Source organism: Gossypium hirsutum, chromosome D13 (genome assembly GCF_007990345.1).
Source record: "Gossypium hirsutum isolate 1008001.06 chromosome D13, Gossypium_hirsutum_v2.1, whole genome shotgun sequence".
Classification (NCBI taxonomy): domain Eukaryota; kingdom Viridiplantae; phylum Streptophyta; class Magnoliopsida; order Malvales; family Malvaceae; genus Gossypium; species Gossypium hirsutum.
In genome coordinates, this window is record NC_053449.1 from 61211966 (window position 1) to 61236833 (window position 24868).

Genomic DNA, 24868 nt, shown 5'->3' on the forward strand with positions numbered 1-24868 from the left:
TAATATTTATTAGTTCTATATATTTCTATTTATTAAAAATTTATGTTTAGTCACCTTAATTTTTTTTTAAAGTTTACATTATAGTAATATGAATATAGATTTAATTTTTATTTGTTATAAATCACATAGTATATAAAAATAACATAAAATAAAACATTACAAACTTTAAAAATGAATTAGACCAGGTTTAAACTTTAAATGTTCAAGCTCGAATTCAACTCATATTTTAAATAGGTTTAATTTTTTTTATAGAAACTCATTTTCTGAACTTAATTTTCTGTCTAAATCCTTTTAAATTCCGAGAAAAACTTTAGACTTTGATAAATAACCTGACTTATAAATAGTTCTAGTTTGTATATTCACTTAAATAAGATAAAATTTGATTATTTTATTTTTTTGAAAATTGAAATGTTAGTCCAATCAAATAATTTTATTAAACTTTTATCATTAAATTAAATTTACAATTCAATAATTTACCTGCAACAATTTAATAAAATTAATAGTTAAAATTAATTTCTCAGTTTTCGTAATTAAATAGCTGGGGGAAAAAACTGATGGGAGTGGTCGGCCGATCAAACAACGGGACCCATCCACAAGAAAACGACAGGCCCTCAAACGGGACACGTGTCACAACACCAATCGCCTTAGTCATCACCTACCCCCTTCTACTCTCTGATTAAGTATCAACCACACCAATGGTCAAAAGGGCAGCCATGCTCTCTGTTTCTCTCTTCTTTTCTTCTTCTTCTTCCTCTCATCTGCTCTTCCTTTCTAAAACCCTAACAAAAAGGACCTGTTTTTCTTCCCTATCTACCATGTCCATCAACCTTAACGCCCATGCATTTGCTGGTAACCCCATAAGATCCAAAACCCCTAAAGCCCATGACCCACTCTCCCCTTCTTCAGCTTTCCAGTCCCTCAAAACCCATCTCCTCCAAAACCCAGAAACCACCTCCCTTCCACCTCCTCCAAAGTCCCCTCTTTTCAAGGTCTTGCCTTTTAGAAAGGGCAGACCTTTAGCTTCTTCGTCTATCACAGGGAATAATGATGATGATGTGCCCATTTGGCATCTGGGGTGGATCAGTTTACCTGATTGTAAGAATTTTCTGGGGAAATGTGGGGTGGACTTGACTGAAGACTCTTTGGTTTATTTGGGTTCAAAGGTTGAAGACGATGTTGTTTATTGGGCTGTTGATGTTTCTGGGGAAAGTAGATTGGTCCCTGAATTGGGTGACAAACAGTTTTGCTTTGTGGAGCTTAGAACACTAATGGTGGCTACTGATTGGTCTGATTCTATTGCCATGGGTGAATTGGCTATTGCTGGTCATGTAAGTGAAAAAAACAGTTATTTTTGTGTTTTTAATCTTTGATTTTTGCATTGAACTGAAACCATTTGATTTAGGCTCGAGCATTGCTTGAATGGCACAACCTATCACGATTTTGTGGCCATTGTGGAGAAAAAACAATTCCCAAAGAAGCTGGAAGAAGGAAACAATGCTCCAATGAATCCTGCAAAAAGAGGATTTACCCTCGTGTTGATCCTGTAAGAAAACCAGTTTTCTCTTTTTTATGTTTTGCAATTGAATTTTTGAATAGGGGTGTGTCTCTTTTATTATCTTTAACTAATGTTTTTCTCTAGGTTGTCATTATGTTGGTCATTGATAGAGAAAATGATCGTGCACTTTTAGGTAGACAGTCTAGATTCGTACCTCGAATGTGGAGTTGTTTAGCCGGATTCATAGAGGTAACTCGCCTTCATTTCCGATATCTTAGCGAATATGATCGATGTTTGTTTCCGCAGTTTCATTGTGGGATTATCTTCTTTTTTCCATTAGCCAGGGGAAAGCTTAGAAGAAGCAGTGAGGAGAGAAACATATGAAGAGGCCGGTATTGAAGTCGGAGAAGTTGTTTATCATAGTTCTCAGCCATGGCCGGGTAAACATTCTTCGAATGATTGTTTAGAAGAATAACATGTTTTGCTATGTTGTGCTTGTGGTTTATGTAGCAATAATACTTCATAATAAATTTATATCCTGATTTTTTAGAACTATATGCTTACTTGAACTCCTTGGAGGATCATATCCTCATACTTGTATTTGGATATGTGTTGGACATAGGTACTTGAAAAGAAAATTTAAAAATCGGAGCTACATAGGTTTAGACATCAATTTTGCAGCCTGCGCTTACTACTTGTAACTGTCTGTATTTTTCTAGCATTCTATTATCCTTGACTAGCTTCTTGCTTATCATTTGGCTCGAAAGTTCTATTTTGTATTTTCTATCCATGTTATGTAAGATATTTACATCTATTACTTTTTAAAATCACTAATCTGATTTTTTTTTGGTCAGTTGGTCCGAGTAGCATACCATGCCAGTTGATGGTCGGGTTCTTTGCATACGCTAAATCTCTTGAAATAAACGTGGATAAGGAAGAACTAGAAGGTACTTGAATGCACGTAAATGTATTCTCATTTACAGTTTTCCTTTCTAGGTAGCTTTATCTTCGAGAACATAATTTCTTGCCATATAATTCTATTATTTTTCTTCACTCCCGGAAAACTTATCGGTACATCTATGCTTTGAAAACATGCTTAATCTGTAGGAAACATAATTTCTGGTCCTTTTCCGATGTATTTCTTCTATTCTTTTTCTTCACTGCCAGAAATCTGTGGTGTGTAGAACATGCTTAATCTATACATCTGCTATCAGTGGTTTTTGCCTCGTTGTGTGCCATTGCATTTGATGTTCAATAGGTTCCCTAGATTTTGCCATAGAATCATAGAAAGAAACAAGTTATGGTTAGTGGATTGCATCATAATTGATGTACAAACACGCACGTCAGCTTGTGTGTCAGCTCGTGTTTCATGTTTGCACTCACGTACCCTAGAAGCCCTACGACAGTCTCTCCCTCAAGCATGCAAGTCGAGTTTTGTTTTCCGGTTTTAAGTCCTCATACCTATTCGCTGCAGTTCAAAAATAGCAATAATGGTGATACTTTTTGTTTGTCTAGACGCACAGTGGCACAGTAGAGAAGTCGTGAGGAAAGCATTGGCGGTTGCAGAATACAAGAAGGCGCAAAAAACGACCGCAGCCAAAGTAGATCAAATGTGCAAAGGAGTCGAGAAGGGACGGAGTTTGTCGGCAGATTTTAACGTCGAAAGTGGGGAACTCACTCCCATGTTTTTCCCCGGTCCATTCGCGATTGCCCATCACCTCATCTCTACCTGGGCTAATCAAGGTGTACCGACTGACGGTGTCGAAGCCAGCTCAAAACAGCCTAGCAGTTCCATTTCGAATCTATAGCTCTTCATCTTCTACTATAAATATATCAATAATCATTAAAAAAATATGAATGAAAGGAATTCACCTTTTTTCTACTTCTTAGGATATTACTCTGTAAAGTTTGCCATTTTGGTTTGTGTAATCAACAATCGGATTCAATGCTCAAACACTGATTCATTTATGTACGCTTTCTAGCGTAATTCCAACATGGGAATTTACATATAAATACTTGGTTAGTACTGATTAATTGATTTATGTTTTGCTTCAATGATTCAATTTGCAGGCGTTAGAATGTTCTTTCATGGTTGCCATGTTTCTGGGAACAAGTATTAGATGTAGTTATTGTTGTTCCAATAGGGTCGGAAGCGTGTAAATTATTGTACTAAAAAATCACACAAAGTTCAATTCCCAGGGAAGAGAGGTGGATCACATGGATCTCTTAAATACCAAGTCTTTCCTTAGACAGAATATCCCTTCTATAGTAATTTAATAACACAATTAAATACTACTATTATACCCTCAAATATTGAAAGAAAAATAGGACAAGAAAGAACACAAGAGATTTAATGAGGTTCGGTAAATTATACTTACGTCCTCGGGCTCTAACACCAGATGATAACTTTACTATCTCCAAAGTATTACAAACAAATAGAATTCCTTAAGAATTCTCAAATGGGAGAAGAGAGAAAACTAATAGAGAAAGATTGGTTGGGATGGTTGAAATGAGAAATGGTTAGGCCTATTTATAGTTGAGGTTCAGGGACTAACTTGCAAATGGCCTAAAAAATTAGGGACCAAAATTGCAATTATCCCATTCAACTTTAAACAACTTGCCTATCACTTTTTTTCTTTCGGTGCCACTTGCACCTCCCATTTTTGACTTTTCAACAATCTCCACCTTGAAGATTTGATTAGGATAATCACATCTTCACACACTTCCTTCAACTCCCTAAATTCGATAAAGCTATCTTTTGTAGTGCCTCCAAATGCGCTCTCGAGCGCCATACACCTAAAGGTGCTCAAATTCTCAGGATGTTAATCAAGTTCAAACAATGATTAAACTTGATTGTTGTTACCACCTTGGTCATCATATCTGCGGGATTATCTGCTGTCGGAATCTTCTGAAGTAGAATTTTTCCTTTTTCAAAGACTTCCCGCACAAAGTGATATCTTACGTCGATATGCTTGGTTCTTGAATGATAGACTTGATTTTTCACTAAATTAATAGCACTCTGACTGTCACAATATAGACTAATGTGACTTGTAACAACTCTCAAGTCTTTCAATAATCCATTAAGCCAAATAGCCTCCTTAACAGCTTCTGTAACTGTCATATATTCTGCCTCTGTAGTAGACACAGCTACTGTAGATTGTAAGGTAGACTTCCAACTCACTGGGGCTTTCGCAAGAGTAAACAGATACCCCGTAGTTGAACGACGTTTATCTAAATCACCAGCAAAGTCGGAATCAACATATCCAACTACAAACTGACCAAGTGCTTCATCCTGTTCAAAAATTAAACCAACATCTACGGTTTTTCGAAGATACCGTAGAATCCATTTCACAGCTTGCCAATGTCCTTTTCCAGGATCATGCATATACCTGCTCACAACTCCAACAGCTTGTGAAATGTCAGGCCTTGTACACACCATCGCATACATCAAACTCCCAACTGCATTAGCATATGGGACTTTCGCCATATATTCTCTTTCATCTTCAGTCTTCGGAGATAATTGAGCACTAAGTTTCAAATGAGAAGCAAGTGGGGTACTTACATGTTTTGTGTTTTCATTTACACCAAAGCATTGTAATACCTTTTTCAGATATTGCTTCTGATTTAAACAGAGCTTGCCTCTCGGTCTATCTCTACTTATCTCCATGCCGAGAATCTTCTTGGCCTCACCTAGATCTTTCATCTCGAACTCTTGATTCAACTGAGCCTTCAGCTTATCTATCTCATTTTGGCTCTTTGAAGCGATTAACATATCATCAACATACAATAGTAGATAAATGAAAGATCCGTCATGCAGCTTCTGCAAATATACACAATTGTCATATTTGCTTCTTGTGTACTTCTGCCTTCTCATAAAGCTATCAAATCGCTTGTACCACTGCCTCGGGGATTGCTTCAATCCATATAGCGATTTGTTAAGCTTACAAACCCAATTTCTACCACTAGCATCTGTGTATCCTTCTGGCTGAGTCATATAGATCTCCTCTTCTAACTCACCATGCAAGAAAACCGTCTTAACATCAAGTTGAGTTAGTTCCAAATTCAACTGTGCTACCAAGGCCAACAAAATTCTAATGGAGGAATGCTTCACAACAGGGGAAAATACATCATTGTAGTCAATTCCCTCCTTCTGAGCGTAGCCTTTAGCTACCAATCTTGCCTTGTAGTGAATATCCTTCTTGCTAGGAGATCTATCTTTCTTTGCGAATACCCACTTGCATCCGATTGCCCTTTTACCTTTCGGTAATTGCGCCAATTCCCAAGTATTGTTCTTCAGGAGAGACTGCATTTCTTCATCCATGGCGCTTTTCCATTTATCACTTTCTAAGCTTTGCATTGCTTCTTGATAAGTGATAGAAATATCATCAACAACGGGAAGGGCGTAGGCCACCATATCAGTAAATCGAGCAGGTTTACGAATTTCTCTCCGTGGCCTTGCAACTGCAACTGGTTCTGGTGTACTTAGTGGTTCTTGGGTCAGAACTTCTTCAACCTCTAATTCCTCCATTGTGGCTGGAGAATTAGACTTATTAACTGGGCAAATCCCCATCTGCTCAAACTCCACCTGTTTTGGAGTACACTCCACCTGCTGTGGAGTATTGCTCGTCTGAATATCTTTATCTACTACCTTTTTCAATGTGGCAAATTCATCAAAGGTAACATCTCTGTTACAGATCATTTTCTTTGTGCTTAAGCACCAAAGACGAAATCCCTTCACTCCAGAAGTGATTCCCATAAAGAGAGCTTTCTTTGCCCTCGGATCTAACTTTGACTCATTTACATGGTAATATGCAGTGGATCCAAACACATGTAATGAATCATAATCTGTAGCCGGTTTTCCAGACCATACCTCCATAGGAGTTTTTCTTTCTAATGCAGATGATGGCAAACGATTAACAAGATGGCCAGCGTATGTCACAGCCTCAGCCCAAAATTGCTTGCCCAACCCAGCATTGGACAACATACATCGAACTTTCTCAAGCAATGTTCGATTCATACGCTCTGCCAATCCATTCTGCTGTGGTGTATCCCTAACTGTGAAGTGTCGAACAATACCATACTCTTGGCACACATCGAAGAACGGATCACTTTTATATTCCCCTCCATTGTCCGTCCTAAGCCGCTTGATTTTCTTGCCAGTCTGGTCTGGTTTTCGATCATAGTTTTCCATTTAAGAAAAACTCCAAGCACTTCATCTTTAGTTTTCATGGTATACACCCAAACTCTTCTGGAAAAGTCATCAACAAAAGTAACAAAGTAGTGTTTTCCTCCCAATGAAGGTGTCTTGGAAGGCCCCCACACATCTGAGTGAACATATTCCAAAATACCTTTTGTATTATGGATAGCAGTACCGAATTTCACTCTCTTTTGCTTTCCCAGAACACAATGCTCACAAAATTTTAATTTGCAAGCCTTTGCACCTTTCAACAATCCTTGCTTTGCCAGAATTTGCAAGGATTTTTCGCTGGCATGTCCCAACTTCATATGCCACAACTGTATTGAGTCCAATTCTTTGTTGCCGGAAGCTGCAGCGACTGCTCCAATAACTGTACTACCTTGGTAGTAATACAAATTATTTTTCCTGATGCCCTTCAATATCACAAGTGCGCCAGATGTCACTTTCAAAATCCCATCTCTCATAGTAACAACTGAACCATTGGATTCCAAGGCTCCCAATGAGATGAGATTTTTCTTCAAACTGGGCACGTACCGAACATCAGTCAGAACTCTAGTTGATCCATCTTGATTCTTTAATTGGATTGAACCTATCCTAATAGTTTTACAGGCATTGTCATTGCCCATATAAACAACTCCTCCATTTAGTTCTACTAAATCAGAGAACCACTCCCGGTTAGGGGACATATGATAGGTACAACCCGAATCCAATATCCACTCATCTGAATGGAACGACGATGATGATGCAACCAGTGATAGTTCAGAGTCACTAGTATCATGCTTAGCAACACAAGCATCTACAGCAGCTTTTCCCTTATTCTTCAGCTTTGGACAATTTTTCTTCCAGTGGCCTTTCTCATGACAAAAAGCACATTCATCTTTCCCGAGTCTGGACTTTGACTTTGATCTCCCCTTTTGAGTTTTCTTCCGAGTGTATGAACGACCTCGGACTACTAAAGCTTCTGTATCTCTGATTAAGTTTTTCTGTTTGTCCTTCTTTCTCTGTTCATAACTGTATAAGGCCGCACAGACTTCGCTCAGAGATATATCACTCCTGCCATGAAGTAGAGTAGTTTCTAGGAACTCAAACTTCTCAGGAAGTGACCCCAACAGCATCAAAGCCAAATCTTCATCTTTGAATGTCTCATCCATATTCAGCAAATCAGTGACTAACTGATTAAATTTGGTGATGTGATCATTCATTGTGGTACTTGGGACATATGTGAAGCGAAACAGTCTTTTCTTCAAGTGGAGCTTATTTTGACTGTTTTTCTTCAAAAAATTTTCTTCAAGTGCCACCCACAACTTATTTGCAGAAGTCTCCTTTGAAAAAGCATACCTCTGCTCTCGAGAAAGGCATGATCGAATTGTGCCACATGCCAACCGATTGATCGCCTTCCAATCTTTCTCCTGTACATCATCTGGTTTCTCTTCATCAATGGCAATGTCTAAACCCTGCTGAAAAAGGGCATCTAGAACCTCACTTTGCCACATACCAAAATGGCCCGTGCCATCAAAGATCTCCACGGCCAATCTTGCATTTGCAATTGTCGGTCTTGTCCACATGGGCGATGTTGAATCTCCTACACCGACCGTTTTCTCCATAATCTTTCAATATACCTAAGGAAATCTTTTCTGATGTGGAAGATCAGTTTAAACTGCAACCACAGAGCATACTACGATTAACCTTCGGCTCTTGATACCATTTGTTGTTCCAATAGGGTCGGAAGCGTGTAAATTATTGTACTAAAAAATCGCACAAAGTTCAATTCCCAGGGAAGAGAGGTGGATCACATGGATCTCTTAAATACCAAGTCTTTCCTTAGACAGAATATCCCTTCTATAGTAATTTAATAGCACAATTAAATACTACTATTATACCCTCAAATATTGAAAGAAAAATAGGACAAGAAAGAACACAAGAGATTTAACGAGGTTCGGTAAATTATACCTACGTCCTCGGGCTCTAACACCAGATGATAACTTTACTATCTCCAAAGTATTACAAACAAATAGAATTCCTTAAGAATTCTCAAATGAGAGAAGAGAGAAAACTAAGAGAGAAAGATTGGTTGGGATGGTTGAAATGAGAAATGGTTAGGCCTATTTATAGTTGAGGTTCAGGGACTAACTTGCAAATGGCCTAAAAAATTAGGGACCAAAATTGCAATTATCCCATTCAACTTTAAACAACTTGCCTATCACTTTTTTTCTTTCGGTGCCACTTGCACCTCCCATTTTTGACTTTTCAACAGTTATGACATTGAAGATGATATTGTTAGAATATATATAAATAATAGTATATTTTGTACTTTCGCGTAATGTGATGTAAATTATATTCTATGCGTTTTCACAATATATAATAATTTAACCACATGTGTTTGAGGGTTAAATTGATAGAAAATGTAAATATGGAAGGTTAAGTTTATTGAAATATTTAAAAATAGAATCAAATTGATAGAATGTGTAAGTATTGAGGGTTAAATGTGTTAATATCATTATTTTCGTTAACCATTTAAGATGACCAAATCAAAAACATCAAAAACATTCATGAAAAAATTGAAAAAAAAAATTAGTGTTTACCCTATAGAAATGGTATAAGATTATACAGAGTTCCTAATAAACACTTTTTTTCTCATTTTCTTAGAATGCATTAAAATTAAATGGATTAATATGTAGTTTGTTCCCTAAATTTATTTAAAAATACTTAGTTGGTACTTGAATTTGTATTCTTTCACTTAAGTTCATTTGACGTAGCACTAAAAATCAATTTGTTGGTGACACATGACAACCTGTCAATATGTCATGTGGCAGATGTAAAATTAAAAATTGTAAAAGTAAATTAATTAATAAAAAATATAAATTTTTGTCAAGGTTCATTCTTGATATGAAAAAAAAAATTATACTTTTTAAATTAATTTATATATCTTTAAAGATTTTTAAAATTTATATCCGTCAGGTGCGAGAGGCAAACTACATGCTAACCTTGCTTAAATTGAATTATGGTTGGATTTTAGAGAAAAAGAAAAGGATAAAATATGCTATAGGTTCTTATACTTTTCACAAATTTGAAATTTAATCCTTATGCTTTTATTTTTAAGAATTTAGATCATCTACTTTTCATATTTCAAAATTTAGGTCTAATTGTTAACATTGTTTATTTTTTTTTGTTAAATTTGTTGGTATGACATTTTGAAATTAAAAGAAGAAGAAGAAGAAAACTCACTCAGTAGCAATATAACTAAAAAATGACATTGTAATAAACTTGAATTTGAAAAAAATATTTTTTAATTGTGTTAACAATTTGACCTGAATTTTGAAATTTAAAAAGTAAATGGATTAAATTCCTAGAAATAGAAGTATGAGGACTAAATTCCAAATTTATGAAAAGTACAAGGATTTATGACATATTTTAACCCCAATAAATTATGGAATTTTGTTATTAGTCCTATATTATGTGCAAGTTATGGATTTCAATCTCTATTCTCTGATTTGATTAATCTTAATCTTTGAATTTTTCGAATTTTGAAATTTTAGTCTCAACCCAAATGATATCACTTAAATTCATTAGGTCAAAATCTTCTATTAGTCGTGTATAATGTGTATGTTGTAGATATAGTTCATTTTCTCTAATATGATCATAATCTCTATACTTTTTTCATTTTTAAAATGTCAATCTTGACTCAAATGATAGCCATTAAATTCATGATTAGGCCTTTTTACGAGTATTATACGAGATAGCAAGTTGGGATGATACATGATATTACAAATATTATAATATGTTTGACGTTAATATTTTGGAAATAGTTGAATTTATATTTGATTATCGTTTAGTCAATAGTGAAATTTCTATATTTTAAAAATATACGGATTAAAAATAAGTAAATTAGAATATAGATACTCAATTTGTAATTTATGCAGAATATAGGACTAACAATAAGATTTGACCTATAAATTATGTCCAAATTTGAATCGGATCAATTTGACCCGTTTTATTGTTTAAATAAAAACAAGATATTAAATTTCCTCAAAAAAGTTGATTGAATTTTAATTCGATTGGCATGGACACTGTTGCCAATATAGGAGGACATAGGTTCGGGTGCGCTGAAGCGCATTGTCCTCTTCTTTATGGGTTGGAGAGCGACTATGGGTAGTTCCAGTTAAAAAGAGTAGATATTATTCAAAAAAAAATCCTCAAAAAAGGTAAAATGTACTTAGTTCAATTTAAAAAGTTACAAAATAGTCATTGAACTATTTGAAAGTTTTCATTTAAGTTACTGAGTTGTTAAAATTGCTACAGTATGTTCTTCTCTATTCACACCGTTTACACCAATCGAAACTCTCATTCCCCTTCTTTTATACCTTTCAATTTTTTTATGAAATAACTTTGAACGTTGCGAATCTGCAAACTTTCAATACTTCAGTGACTTAAATAAAAACTTTTGAATGGTTCAGTGACCATTTTGTAAGTTTTTGAAGTTGAGTAACTAAAACGTAAACTTACTGATAGTTTAGTGACTTTGGGTGTAGTTTAACCGAAACAAATATAAATATATTTATATAATATTTTATAATAAATTTAAACCCGCTCCCGTTATTAACACTGTTTTCGTTTTTGTTTCTTTATTTCGTGTTCGTCAGTTTTCACTTTTCCGCCATGTAAATTTGTAAACCCAAGCAGTACTCTCGGTGTGTCAGTCTTTTTTCATAATTTCTTTTCTTCTCATTTTTCATGAAAAGCATAAAATAGCAAAAATAAAATAAAAAATGGAGGAACAATTGCTCAAACGCAACACCGATTGCGTTTATTTCTTAGCATCTCCTTTCACTTGCAAGAAGGTATATTTTTTCTTTCACGCTTTCCGGTTTTCAGCTCGCATTTTGTTTTTGCTTTTTTTTTTCCGATTAATTTTTTTTATTTGTATGCTTCTGTCACTGCATCTCAAGGATCTGGATATTTAGGGTTAATTTTTGTTTTTGTTTTTAAAAAATTAAGATTCCATAGGAAAGATGGTGTGTATATATATGTTTCTTTTTTTTTTTTGCGTTTGTTTAATTTATTACATATATTTTCTCCATTTTTCAATAGCTGCGAATTCTAATGTAATAAGAGTCTGTTTGGATTTTTTTTTCTGGGTATTACTTACAGTTAACCATTTGCGTTCTCAAAATATTAAACGTGAAAACCAAAGGTAAAAGGAAAATTAATATGAATAACTTGATGTGTACATATAAAGTATAGACATGAAATTATTATCTGGAGAAATCTAATTATTTTATTCATTCTGTTTGGGTTTATGGATTGATGTTTTCCATTGTTTTAGGATGACCCTGTTCTTAATTTGTTTAATTCTTGTTTGTTTGTTTTTTTTTTAAATCAGGGACTAGATTGCGAGTATCGGCATAGTGAAGTTGCCAGGCTCAACCCGAGGGACTGCTGGTATTGGTTGGCTGGGAATTGTATTAATCCGACTTGTGGTTTTCGGCATCCTGTGAGCTCGTTTTCTATTTTGAAAAGTTCATACCGATTATTGGAATGATATATTGTGAACGAATCAGATCTTTTTACATGTTCTGGAAATTTTACAGTTGAATCTATCATGAATTGTAGCTTTAGAACAAAATATTGCATGTACACAACTCGAAAGGCCATCATAATAGGATTGTAATATTTGGATCGGTTGCTTGATATGTTGCCTGGATATCGCACTTGCATTTATGGCGTATCTATGTTTGTTGCAGCTTCCTCTATGTTGCCTTGGTTTCACCTGTACATTTAAAATATTTGATCATATATTCATTTTAAGAAAAAAAAGAAAATGCTTAAAAGACTTTGCTGGGTCCTTTATCGCTGACGTGCTGCGAATTTACTAGAATTATGGGGTTCCATGATTTTATTATCCGACATCTGTTTTTGATTCTCATCATGTTTGGCTATCTAGGAACATTAAACGCAGAGCATTAGAAGCAATTATATGTTAAAAAGGGTAAAGTATGAATGCCTTCGCAACTGGTACTGGTGTATTTGGCATCTAAACGACCCATTTAATGCATTTGCCTTCTGAGTGACTGTAATGGAACTTCTTTCCCCTATATATAATATGTCCTTTTCGAATGAGCTATTAATTGATATTCTTGGCTTTTTTTAGTTATTGCTTGGCTGCTCGATGTGGTCATATGAACTAAATTCTTTGTTTTCACAGCCATTGGATGTGCATTCTCAAGTTCCATCTGAATCTGCTGCGTTGCCATACCAATGTTCTACAGCAGCGAACAAGACAAATTTGCCTTGTTACTTTTACTTCAACGGTTTCTGCAATAAAGGTGACAGATGCTCTTTTCTGCATGGCCCCGATGAGAGTACCATTACTGTAAATTCTTTAAAAACTGGTGCTCTTCCCTTGGACCATAAGACATTCGTCGAAAATGATGTTGGAGCAGTTCAGACAGAAACACATCCCAATCCTTCTAAAACTGCCCCAAATTCTATCAAGGACACCGTTGTGCAGCTTAAAACGGACCTCCAAGAACCAGTGCCCAAAACTATGATAAAGAGGAGTGTCTCTCCAAAAACATCTGTTTTTGAATTAGAACAAGCTGGTTTTGTTAGTTCACAGTCCTTGCTTCTAAAAGAAGGCATCACTCAAACCGGATCTCCGATCTGCACAGATGAAAGTTTGGAGGAGCAATTGGATGACCCCTTTGAGCCAGAGGAGCCAGAGGAGAGGTGGGAGTCCTCCGAAGGTTTCGATGTTCTCGTGGATAACAAATCAGAGGATTTGGATTATGGGAATGATTCGGAATATCAGAAGGACCCTGAAGAGGAGCAGACAGATTACTTCTTTAGTTATGATTATGAAGATTCAGTTCAGCATGAGACCAGGTACCCGGATTTAGAATTTTCGTATGATCGAGATGCGTATGATGCTTATGAGGGTTCAGACAATGAGTATATTTTCAATAATCCGAGGAATCCTTTTGCCCACCCCGGAGATAAAAGAAGGCTGGATTCAATGTTTTCCCAAAAGAGAAGGAGACTCTTGCCCGTCAAACGGTCAATTGATGTGGATCTTAGAGACTATTTGAGTAAACGCAGGGTAGTCAAGGGCAATCCTCTCAAGTGTTTGTCGAGGTCTGACTATTCTCATCTGATCAGTCGTAGTCTGGAAAGGCCACGAAGGCGTAGTATGGGTCGGAAATTAAGTGGAAGACTGGCATCAAAAGTGGGGAAGCATTATATTGAATCAACAGGAGGCCAAGGTGGTTTTCGCAATGGTACCAACCGGCATGGCTGGCTCAAGCACTTGGAGCCTAACCGCTCCATCAGGCGGCCTTATAGGGAAAAAAGGCTGCCTAGGCGGAAGTCTGTTTCATCTGAGGTTTCTAGAAATCTGATTTCAAGGGAGAGGAAATACGAAGATGCACCTACTGCTTTTACAGGTCCCAAGACCCTCGCCCAGATTAGAGAAGAGAAGAGGAAAACTGAAGAAAACGGCGGGAAAATGAGGCATTCAATTGTAACTGCATCAGCAGACTTCCAGGGTCCAAAACCATTGAGTGAAATCCTCAAGGACAAGGAGCGGCTAGCCAAGAAAGGACCTTAGCTCTTTCCATTTTTACCAAAAAAAAGAAGAAAAAAGTTACCTTTAGATCTTAGATTCAACCTCTTGCCATATTCTCTGAAGTTTCAAAAATGTTGGTACCAACATTTTTCTCTTATTACCGATAAAGACGAGGAAAACTTGAAGGAGTCAACCTACAGGATGGTATGAAGTGTTGGAGTCTTTTGATATTTCTTCTATCGGATACCCCTGACCATAGGGAATGGAACTTAACCCCAGAAACAGGCAAGTTGTTAGCATATCCTTTGTAGACTTTCATTACCCGGAAGTTCATCCTGGTTTCTTGTATAGAGTTTTCTATGAATATTCAGGATACAATATTTTCTTGCATATCATTTTGAGAAGTACATTAAAAATTACCTTTTCTCTGCGTATAACTGCAACGGTTAACCAGTTAAACTAGTTAAACAAGAATTTGTCCAGCCCTTTCTATGTTACAACGTTCTGTGTGTTGTCTTTCAGTGGTCTTTCTCCAAATGCATGGGTGTATTTGCATTCCAGCATTTGATTCATTGGTAAGTAGATTATGAATCAAATAGAAATATTGGATTATGTAAAAAAATCTGAACAGTTAAATGGGAAGTTGCACAATCCTGTTGTGCTACCCTAAGATAAAGAGATACTCCTATATATATTGCAGAGCACGAGAGACACAAGATCTCTTTCTTTCTCAAGAAATACCCAAGTATTCTTCCTCTCTTCAATCTCTTACTCCAAATCTCTGTTTGTCACAGGTGAACTGGCTTTCTCATCTCTATCATCTTTTTCTCATCTCCTCCCTCAGGGGTGAACCTAAAAAAATAATTTATGGCGGAATGAAGTTATAAATTTTAATGATAGTTAAAAAGCAATTTCACTTTGTATTAGTTAATATCTTCATGTTTTTTTAAAGGACTAAACTAAAAGCTTAATATTTTTGAGAGGTAAAATGTAATTTTACTGCTATTAATTTATAATTTTATATATTTTAAAGAGTAAAAAAAGTAATTTATCAATTTTAAGTGAGCCCAAAGCCCTTGCCTGTCTAGTTGTCTTTGTCCGACACTTATATCAACCAAAATAAATTTTAAGTAAAAAATCTATATAAGATAACAATGATATTTTGGTTAATATGGTAAAGTTAAAGTTTTAATATGCCTTTTGTTTTGGATTCAAATCTCACCATCATATCAAAATAGTATGACAATCTTTATTAATAGTTTAAATTTTGGATTTTTAGTACTTTTGTTGATTGGATTGGTGTTGCATTAGTGTAGCACAAACTCAATCAAACACTTGAATAATAATATATAATATTTGGTTAAAGTATTATACGAGTCTTATCAAGTTAGTCTCTCTACTGTTAAATCAATCAATTTAATCCTCTCACTATTAAAAAGAAAGGTAAACTACTAAAATAGTCACTTTTGTTTGCCTTATGTTACTCATAGAAAACCAACATTAAAAGAATGTTTTTTTTTAAAAAGAAGAAAATAGAGGGAGAAGCAGAAGAGAATGAAAAAGAAGAAGTTAAAATAACATAAAAGAAAAAAATTAAATTGCTCAAAATGAAAAATATATAGGAAACAATTGTAGAATTTAACTTAAAATTTTGTTTGGAATGATGATTTAACGTGCCACATCAGCTTACTGTCACATCGTTAACGGCAATTAAAAGCTCAATGACTAAAATGTTACAACACAATATCGTAAGTGACTAAAACGTAACATTTCAAACATAAGTGACTAAAATGTAATCTGAGACAAGCAAAAATGACTATTTTGATAGTTTATCCTAAAAAAATTAAATAAGACTAACATTTATTGTTAAAAAATATCTTTTATTGTTTTTTTACTTGGAGTTGAACTGTAAATTTTTTATATAAAATTTTAAACAATAAATATTAACTTTGTGAAAATTTGGCCTTATTTGATCCTCTTTTAATAGTACAAATATTAAATTGATTCATTTAACAATAAAAGGATTAATTTGATCCCATTCCTGTAATAGAGGGACCATCCATATAATTTCACCGGTAATATTTACGATACTTCCCCAACAAAATATTTAAAATTCCAATATTAATAGAGATAAGTGTTCTTTCTTATCCTAATAGAAATATTACTTGATAATAAAATATTTACAACGTAATCATAATAGTTAAAAATTATTTTCAAAGTGTATATAAAAAAATTTATTATCTTTTCAGGTCACCTCAGTTCCCGAACAGTGAGAAAGAGAAACCCTAGCCAGTCATAGCCACCCACAACCACAAGATTCAACCCAAATCAAAACACACAGAGCTCAGCAGAAATCTGCTGTGTTTTAAGGTTTAGGGTTTTAGTATTTGAGTTGCAAAGGTCTCAAGAAAAAGAAATGGAAGAAATCACCCAAGGAGTCAACAACATCAACTTGGCCGCCGATTCCCACAAGAAGAACCGGATTCAAGTCTCCAATACCAAAAAGCCCTTGTTTTTCTACGTTAATCTCGCCAAGGTTTCCCCCCCTTTTCCTTTTCCAAGTCCTATAAAGTGTTGAATTTGAATAATCCCAGTAAACTTTTAGTGATTTTTTTGGGTTTTTCCGATCTGGGTGTTTTTCTTAAACATTAATGAGATAACCTTTTTTTTTCTTTTTGCAGAGATATATGCAACAGTACAATGAGGTGGAGTTATCTGCCCTTGGCATGGGTACGATTGACCTCTTCAATCCTCCATTTTTAATGCTTTTTTTTAATAATATTAATTGTTTATTATCATTATATAATTTTAATTTAATATTCCCTTACTGAAGTTGTTTATGTTTAGATTGTTTTAACTGTATACAGCATTGTAGCTTTGTGGTTTGGTTTTAGTATTTTTTTTTTCCTTTATAAATATTGCCCTTAAGGCAATGGTGCTAATCTCCAATACCCTTGCTTTGACTTTAGGATTTAATGATATGCTTGTTTATGGGTGGATATTGTGCATTTAGATGTGGTAAAGGTTTAATTTTATGGTAAAAAAGAGGTTGTAAGTTGGGGATAAAGGGAGGGCTTGCTAATGTTTATTCGAATCCTAGACCCGGGCTATGCCACATCTTAAGGATGGTTGCACAAAGCTCTGGGTTTGATGTAGTAAAGCTTTTTCTTGAGTGCAAAGTGGTATTGTACTGTATTATTCATTGATGAACCTATAAACAATTGTTTATTCTACATTGTTGAGAATCGTGGTGAACCGGTCTTTTCATTGATCATTTCGTATATGCACAGCTATTGCGACGGTCGTCACGATTGCAGAAATTCTGAAAAACAATGGTTTGGCTGTTGAGAAGAGTAAGCTATCTTTCACCTTTCTTATACATATTTGAAAAGATAAAACCCGATTAATGCAACCATTGAATCCTGATAATACTGTGAATCAACCTGCACCTGTGTAGAGATCACAACCACAACTGTTGACATGAAGGAGGACTCTAGAGGGCGTCCGGTCCAAAAAGCAAAGGTAAAAGATCAGCGTATTAGTTCTTCATTCTTCCTTTCACACATGACATGGTTTATGCAAAAGTCATATTCACAAGCTGAGAAACATGTTCTCTGTCCTTATAAGATAATCTAGGGAAAAAAACAGTATCAAATTTCGTATTCCGTCGTCCCCCGTCATCGGTTCTTATTTAACTCTAATGTCATATAGCCATTGTAGTGCTGACTTTTGTTCTTCCTCTTAGCTTGAATACTGATATACATACATACATATATCTATGGTTTTATGTTGTTTCTCAGATTGAGATATTGTTGGGAAAGACTGAAAACTTCGACGAATTAATGGCGGCAGCTGCCGAAGAAAGAGATGGTGTGGTGGTTGAAGAAGAGCAACAGACTTGAAACTTGAAATAAGCTTTATTTATTTGTTAGCCTTATATTGGCTTTTAAGGCACTTGGGCATTTTTACACATTGTAGGTATTTTGCGTTTATCTTGGTGGTACTTGGATGCTAAATTAAATTAAATTAAAAAGAATATTTGTTTACTTTTTCAATCTTCCATTCTATTTACTGATTTTCTTTTTCCTTTTTTTTGGGGGGCTTATATCATCTTTAAATATGTTGGTGCCATGTTGGTATCATTGTGAAGTATGCCTTAATGACAATTATGGTTTAACCTTCTTCACATATTCAACATAATTACATTTGGTAATTAATTTTTGCTAATATAATTAAAAAGTTTTATAAAAGGGTCAGTTGGATCCAAATCTAATAGGTAAATTTATTAACTCATTCAAGAAAAAAAAATAGCAAACACTCTTCGTAAATAGTGAAGGATAAGTTTTATCAAGAAAATAAAAGTTTTAACCTCAGCATCACTAGAATATTATGATAAGTTGACAATTGGTTTTTTCATAACTCAAATACGACATATCTGGTGTGATTACAATAAGGAAATAAACCCCGAATGGTTCAAAGCGGCGAGCAAAAATCGACAAAAGAATCGAGCATTCACCAAACTAGAGAGGACAACAACAAAATCATTCCTAAAATTACTTGTAAAACTAAAGATTATATGTATAAACAAGACTAAAAACGTGCTATAAGAGCAGACAAAAATTTCTAAAATTGAAGTCTTATTAAAAAATGGAAAAACAAACCAAAAATATATATAAAACTTAAACAATACGGGTCCAAATCAACTTGTGAAATCATTTATTATTCTGAAATACTTTCAAAACAGAAACATATTAAGAAATCGATGAAGAGCCACCCACTGTTTAAGAAAAACTATTGGTGGCCGATGAAGTTTTAGCGAATAATAGATACTTTCATCTGTCCATCACAATTTGTGAAAACAACAAAAATATTCACAAAATAGATCTACAAACTAAAAAAAAGAAGTCATGTATAATGAATGAGAATGAGAAAAAAAGAAAAGACTGGTGAAAAAGGAAAATAGATGAATAAAATTAACATAATACCAACATATTTAAATTTTTATTCTAGTTTGATTGTATTTATAAATTGTCGACCTAAAGTTTATATTTAGGCTTGTTAATATTAATTTTAAAATTTTCTTAATTAAATTTACACATATAAAGCACTTAACATATTCTTTTAATATTTATATTATAGTATTTTATGTTTAGTTTTACATGATGTGTTCAAATTATATCTATAATATACATAAAATCATACGACGATGCTTTTTATTTTTTATAATATTATTAAATTTATATTTAAAAATAATTATATTTAAAACATTTAGAATTATAATTATAATTATTAGTTAAAAATTGACCTAAGAATGTTAATTTTATTGATGTAAAATAGAATTCTAAGCATCTTAATTTTTACCTAATTAATATTAGAGTTAATTATGTTAATTTGTTGAATATTTTTAAAATAATATAATATTTGAATTGATAAGTTAATATAATTTAATTATATACAATAATTCAAATAAAAATATTATTTTATGCTAGCTATTGTAGATAAAAACATAAGGTTTTTTATTAAAATAATACCAAAATAGTATACTTTTTTTATTTAGTAAAATGGTACAAAAAAACAGTTAAAAAAAAGCAGAAATATGGGCCTGCCACAGGAGACACTAAAGGTGCCTGTGGCAGAGGCGGCACCAACATGTTCGTATTTCGGCCATTTGTTCATATTTTTTTTCGGATTTTATTACTTTAAAGAAATATATTATTTTCTAATTTTATTATTTTACATTATTTTAGCACATTATGTTTGAAATGTATTCGTTTAGTGTGTTTTTTATTGAAAGTAATAAAATTCGAGAAAAAATACGAACAAAGGGCTAAAATTAGGATTTTTTTTAATTTATTTAAAAAATACACTAAATGAATACATTTCAAACATAATGTACTAAAATAATGTAAAATAAAAAAATTATAAAATAGTATATTTTTTAAAAGTAATAAAATCCGGGGAAAAAAATATGAACAGATGGACGAAATAAGGATTTTTTTAATTTATTTAAAAAACACAGTAAATTAATACATTTCAAACAGAATGCACTAAAATAATGTAAAATAATAAAATTAGAAAATAGTATATTTTTTTAAAGTAATAAAATCTGGGAAAAAAATAAGAACAAATGGCCGAAATAAGGTTTTTTTAAAATTTATTTAAAAAACACAGTAAATTAATATATTTCAAACATAATGTACTAAAATAATGTAAAATAACAAAATTAGAAAATAATATATTTTTATTGAAAGTAATAAAATTCGCGAAAAAAATACGAATAAATGGCCGAAATAAGGGTTTTTTTAAAAAAATTTATTTAAAAAAACACACTAAATGAATACATTTCAAACATAATGTTCTAAAATAATGTAAAATAATAAAATTAGAAAATAGTATATTTTTTAAAAGTAATAAATTCTGGGAAAAAAATACGAACAAAGGGTCGAAATAAGGATTTTTTTAATTTATTTAAAAAACACAGTAAATTAATACATTTCAAACATAATGTACTAAAATAATGTAAAATAATAAAATACGGAAATAATATATTTTTATTGAAAGTAATAAAATTCGAGAAAAAAATACGAACAAAGGGCCGAAATAAGGATTTTTTTAATTTATTTAAAAAACACACTAAATGAATACATTTCAAACATAATATACTAAAATAATATAAAATAATAAAATTAGAAAATAGTATATTTTTTGTTAAGTAATAAAATCTGAGAAAAAAATACGAACAAAGGGTCAAAATACTAGCATGTTGGTGCCGCCTGTGGCAGGCCCATATTTTTCTTTTTTTTAAATTATTTTTGTATCATTTTAGTAAATAAAAAAATATACTATTTTAGTATTTTTTTAATTTTTTATATTATTTTAATAAAAACCCTAAAAATATAACATTTAAAAAATAATTAAATATTAAATACGTAAAATTACATACAAAACATTTTACATTAAATCAAACTCAAACTTTAAATATTAAAAGTTAAATTTAACCAGATTAAATCAAACTCGAATTTTAGATATAAAAACTCAAATCTAACCCATATTTTAAACAAAATTAATCATTTTCTTTAATCTATCTTCAGGCTAAATATTTTTTTATTTTATTAGAATTATTCATAAATTAATAAATTTAAAAATTCAGTACATACAAAAACTTTTAAATCAACTCAAAAAGCCTAATTAATATAAATTATTTTTTTGAGAGATATTGATATAAATTATTAAATTCTAAAATAATTATATTATTTAAATAATATAAAAATAGATTTTAATGATAAATATCTTCTATCCCCCAAGATCAACAATTTCACGGAAACTCTCTTCTTTTTCACAATTTCCTCTTCCCTTGGGCTTCTTCTTCTTCTTCCTATTTCCAGAATTTCAGCCCCTTATTTTCACTATCAATAGCATATGAACCCTTATTAGCCTATTCCCCCTTTCCCCTTTTTACCCCCTAGTTCTTCTAGGGCAAAGATCCCTCGATTTCCCTTCAATTTCGATCCTTTATCTCTGGAATTTGATTCTTTTTTTTTTTAATTCAATCATGGATGGCAACAAAGACGATGCTTTGAAATGCTTGAAAATCGGCAAAGATGCTTTGGACGCCGGAGATCGAGCCCGTGCCCTCAAATTCCTCACCAAAGCTCGTCGTCTTGACCCATCGCTTCCTATCGAGAATCTCTTATCTGCTGCGGAAGGTGGGAAATCTGACGATCGGCCGGCTTCGGAACCTGTTGGGTCTGCTAAAGATCCGTCTGGGTCTTCTCCATCTAAATCTTCTGATCAACCCTCGATTCGTCGGAGGAATATACCGAATGGATCGGCTGCGTCTGCTTCTGCTTCTTCTCCGGCGTCGGCGGCTGGGGGTACCTACACCGAAGAACAAATCGTAATCGTGAAGCAAATCAGGAAAAAGAAGGATTATTATGAGATTTTGGGGTTAGAGAAATCGTGTTCCGTTGATGATATTCGAAAAGCTTATCGGAAACTGTCTTTGAAAGTTCATCCCGATAAGAACAAAGCTCCCGGTGCTGAGGAAGCTTTTAAGGCGGTTTCGAAAGCGTTTCAGTGCCTAAGCAATGAAGAAAGTAGGAAAAAGTACGATCTTGTTGGATCAGATGAACCTGTTTATGAAAGGAGAGCTTCACCGTTCCGTGGCGGGGGCAATGGATTCAGCGGCTTTTACGATACTGATTTTGATGCTGATGAGATATTTAGAAACTTCTTCTTCGGTGGGATGCCTCCGGCGACGACCCAATTTCGAAGTTTCAATTTTGGGCCTGGAATGGGAGCTAGAATGGGGGATCAAGGCTCCACTGGATTCAACATCCGAATGTTGATTCAGTTGTTGCCGGTTCTTTTAATCCTCTTGTTTAGCTTTTTACCATCATCTGAGCCTGTTTTTTCACTGTCCAGGTCGTATCCTTATGAGTACAAGTTCACAACAAAGAATGGTGTGAACTATTATGTGAGGTCCACAAAATTTGAGCAGGATTATCCGACTAATAGTGTCGAGCGTGTAAGGATCGAGGAGCGTGTTGAGAGAGATTATTACTCTGTTTTGGCTCAGAATTGTAGATTTGAGCTTCAGCGGCAGCAATGGGGATTTATCCGCGAGACGCCGCATTGTGATTTGTTGGAGAAGTTTCAGTCTGCTGCGGCGGCAGCTTAATGGCTTCTATTAAGGTCTTTTCCATGCTCCTGTAATATTTTCTTGTTCCATTAAGTTTTGAGTGCAATGATTGTGACCATTAAGCATGGGTATAATACTGACATGTATGTGATTATGACATGTAGATATCGGGGTTCGGAGTATATAGTTTGATAGCTTGTTATTCATTTGATATTGACTTTATTAATATAACCTCATCTATGTCTGAATGATATGTTTATTCGTCAAGCATGATGATAGTATGCCTGTGTTATTAGCTTCATGATGATCAAAATTAAATGTGGTTTAGTTAGAGTTGAAACCTATTTCATTTTTGTTCCTTTAATATGCTCTAATTGTTCTTAGCCATTCTGCTCCCATTGAAAATAGTTCTTAAAGCAGTTTATTGGCAGTCTATGCTAGTACTTGTATATGTTCTAGAATTATGTTTGTTGTTGTTACTAGTGATGAGGTCTTGGAACTTTCTTGACCATTTAAAACCGTGCCATCAAACCGACTGCTGTGACCTCCGAACTCAAACAACCTAGGATACACAATAATAAGCTAAAATACATATTCATAACTAATACTCACCCTCATCAGAACTCCTGATGTCATGTGCCCCCTATTCAAGACTACATGCAGCTTTATATATAGATGCTACCGGGGACTTATTACCTTGCTTTGATTTCAACAAATTATGGAAAGCAATGTCTCTTTTTAATTTTGGCAGTGCTTGACATTGTTATGCTCATTTGCAGTAAGAGACAAGTTTCTCTTGCTAGCGGGTACATGCATACACTTTATCTATGCAGCTGAAACATGACAAAAAGTTTGGCTTTTTCAAATTGTTCCTTTCTAAACACCAAATACAGTGTTTAAGCTAAAGTGCATACATAGTTACATCATCTACAATGCTGGAGCTTAGCTAGGTCTAGTGGTTGCATGTTCTTTTGGTGTACTGCTTGAGGATTCTTATGAAGGAGTTTGAGTAAGGACAACTTGAATCGCTCCTTTTTTTTAGGCATATCTATACTCTTGGATTTTTTTGTATGTCTTTTGATCTACGATGTCATTTGACCATGCAACAATGATTTCCTTCTGTTTGTAGCATGCTGATTTCGTATTTCAACAGTCATTTACTGTTGTTAAACATAAATTTGAGCTTCATTTATTACCTGTGGGGTTTTCATGGCACCTAGTGTGAGGTGGTATTTTTCGTTAACAGTAATCCTAATGAATGAATTGGATATAATCTGTCATTTGAGCAGGTATCACCGGAGATGAAAATACCTTTTTTCATCGCTTGCTTGTGCTGATGAAGGTGTTGAGAAAGAGTGACTTCCCCCCTTCGTCTTAATACGCTAACAATGTCCATTTGTGATGCAGGCGATAGACTGAACAAAAAAGGTCGTGAATTGTCGCATTGCACTCTCTGCTTTCTGCCCATGCTATGCAAACACACGCAACTGCACTCTGTTTTGGACAGTACTCATGACATGGCAAAAAAAAAAACACTAAATCTTTGCAATTTCCATAATTTTTAAGGTTTCCAGATCCTGTATATGGGGTTCTAAAGTTTGCTAAGAGAGCATTAGACCACATACTAATTTTGTTTCTTGACATTGTTTAATGTAAGATGCTATATATCAAGATTGATGCTTGTCCAGAATATTTATCTGGACTCATATTGCATATGCAGACCATCCCATTTTGATGTTAATTAAGCTATATTGACCGATAAAACTGTCTTCATTTCTTGTTTTTCTATCATGAAATGTGAACAATGGATTGTGTTTTAGATGTTGTGTTGGGACATTTTCTGGGGTTTTCAGAACTTTCAGAGCAAAAGTGTTTTCTAAATCTGGACAGGGGGTCAAACTTTTGGTTCGCTGGTTTGATCGGTTTGATCATTCGATCAATTTGTTTAGTTTAACTAAATAAATTATTAAAAAT

General features: G+C 33.8%; 4 protein-coding genes across 5 annotated transcripts; all 4 read left to right on the forward strand.

Moving 5' to 3' along the window:
- The first annotated feature begins 561 nt into the window (after positions 1 to 561).
- Positions 562 to 3525, forward strand: LOC107942466 (nudix hydrolase 19, chloroplastic). Its single transcript, XM_016876130.2, has 6 exons — positions 562 to 1328; positions 1403 to 1543; positions 1640 to 1744; positions 1836 to 1935; positions 2350 to 2442; positions 3011 to 3525. Exons 1-6 carry the CDS (start codon positions 696 to 698, stop codon positions 3301 to 3303), a joined length of 1365 nt encoding a protein of 454 aa, XP_016731619.2. The 5' UTR covers positions 562 to 695; the 3' UTR covers positions 3304 to 3525.
- Positions 3526 to 11282: 7757 nt separating this feature from the next.
- LOC107942473 (zinc finger CCCH domain-containing protein 34) lies at positions 11283 to 14672 on the forward strand. The gene is made up of 3 exons (XM_016876138.2): positions 11283 to 11530; positions 12073 to 12183; positions 12895 to 14672. Exons 1-3 carry the CDS (start codon positions 11459 to 11461, stop codon positions 14293 to 14295), a joined length of 1584 nt encoding a protein of 527 aa, XP_016731627.1. The 5' UTR covers positions 11283 to 11458; the 3' UTR covers positions 14296 to 14672.
- A 1678-nt stretch (positions 14673 to 16350) lies between these two features.
- LOC107942461 (uncharacterized protein At2g34160) lies at positions 16351 to 18308 on the forward strand. Its single transcript, XM_016876126.2, has 5 exons — positions 16351 to 16789; positions 16935 to 16983; positions 17544 to 17606; positions 17711 to 17775; positions 18054 to 18308. Exons 1-5 carry the CDS (start codon positions 16670 to 16672, stop codon positions 18153 to 18155), a joined length of 399 nt encoding a protein of 132 aa, XP_016731615.1. The 5' UTR covers positions 16351 to 16669; the 3' UTR covers positions 18156 to 18308.
- Positions 18309 to 21534: 3226 nt separating this feature from the next.
- On the forward strand, positions 21535 to 24607 carry LOC107942467 (chaperone protein dnaJ 49). 2 transcript variants are annotated; one of them, XM_016876132.2, is made up of 2 exons: positions 21535 to 22947; positions 24302 to 24607. In XM_016876132.2, exon 1 carries the CDS (start codon positions 21806 to 21808, stop codon positions 22931 to 22933), a length of 1128 nt encoding a protein of 375 aa, XP_016731621.1. In that variant the 5' UTR covers positions 21535 to 21805; the 3' UTR covers positions 22934 to 22947; positions 24302 to 24607. The 2 variants fall into 2 exon arrangements, with proteins under 2 accessions (XP_016731621.1, XP_016731622.1); XM_016876133.2 differs by having other exon boundaries at positions 21550 to 22947; positions 24184 to 24607.
- Positions 24608 to 24868: the final 261 nt, after the last annotated feature.

Excerpts from the sequence above, each read along its gene's own strand:
- LOC107942466 (XM_016876130.2), top strand. The coding sequence starts at position 696 with ATGGTCAAAAGGGCAGCCATGCTCTCTGTTTCTCTCTTCTTTTCTTCT. Across the intron at positions 1,745-1,835 it reads GTTTAGCCGGATTCATAGAG|CCAGGGGAAAGCTTAGAAGA; the intron begins GTAACTCGCCTT and ends TTTTTCCATTAG. Across the intron at positions 2,443-3,010 it reads GGATAAGGAAGAACTAGAAG|ACGCACAGTGGCACAGTAGA; the intron begins GTACTTGAATGC and ends TTGTTTGTCTAG.
- LOC107942467 (XM_016876132.2), top strand. The coding sequence starts at position 21,806 with ATGGATGGCAACAAAGACGATGCTTTGAAATGCTTGAAAATCGGCAAA.
- LOC107942461 (XM_016876126.2), top strand. The coding sequence starts at position 16,670 with ATGGAAGAAATCACCCAAGGAGTCAACAACATCAACTTGGCCGCCGAT. Across the intron at positions 16,984-17,543 it reads GTTATCTGCCCTTGGCATGG|CTATTGCGACGGTCGTCACG; the intron begins GTACGATTGACC and ends GTATATGCACAG. Across the intron at positions 17,607-17,710 it reads TGGTTTGGCTGTTGAGAAGA|AGATCACAACCACAACTGTT; the intron begins GTAAGCTATCTT and ends GCACCTGTGTAG.
- LOC107942473 (XM_016876138.2), top strand. The coding sequence starts at position 11,459 with ATGGAGGAACAATTGCTCAAACGCAACACCGATTGCGTTTATTTCTTA. Across the intron at positions 11,531-12,072 it reads CTCCTTTCACTTGCAAGAAG|GGACTAGATTGCGAGTATCG; the intron begins GTATATTTTTTC and ends TTTTTAAATCAG. Across the intron at positions 12,184-12,894 it reads CTTGTGGTTTTCGGCATCCT|CCATTGGATGTGCATTCTCA; the intron begins GTGAGCTCGTTT and ends TTGTTTTCACAG.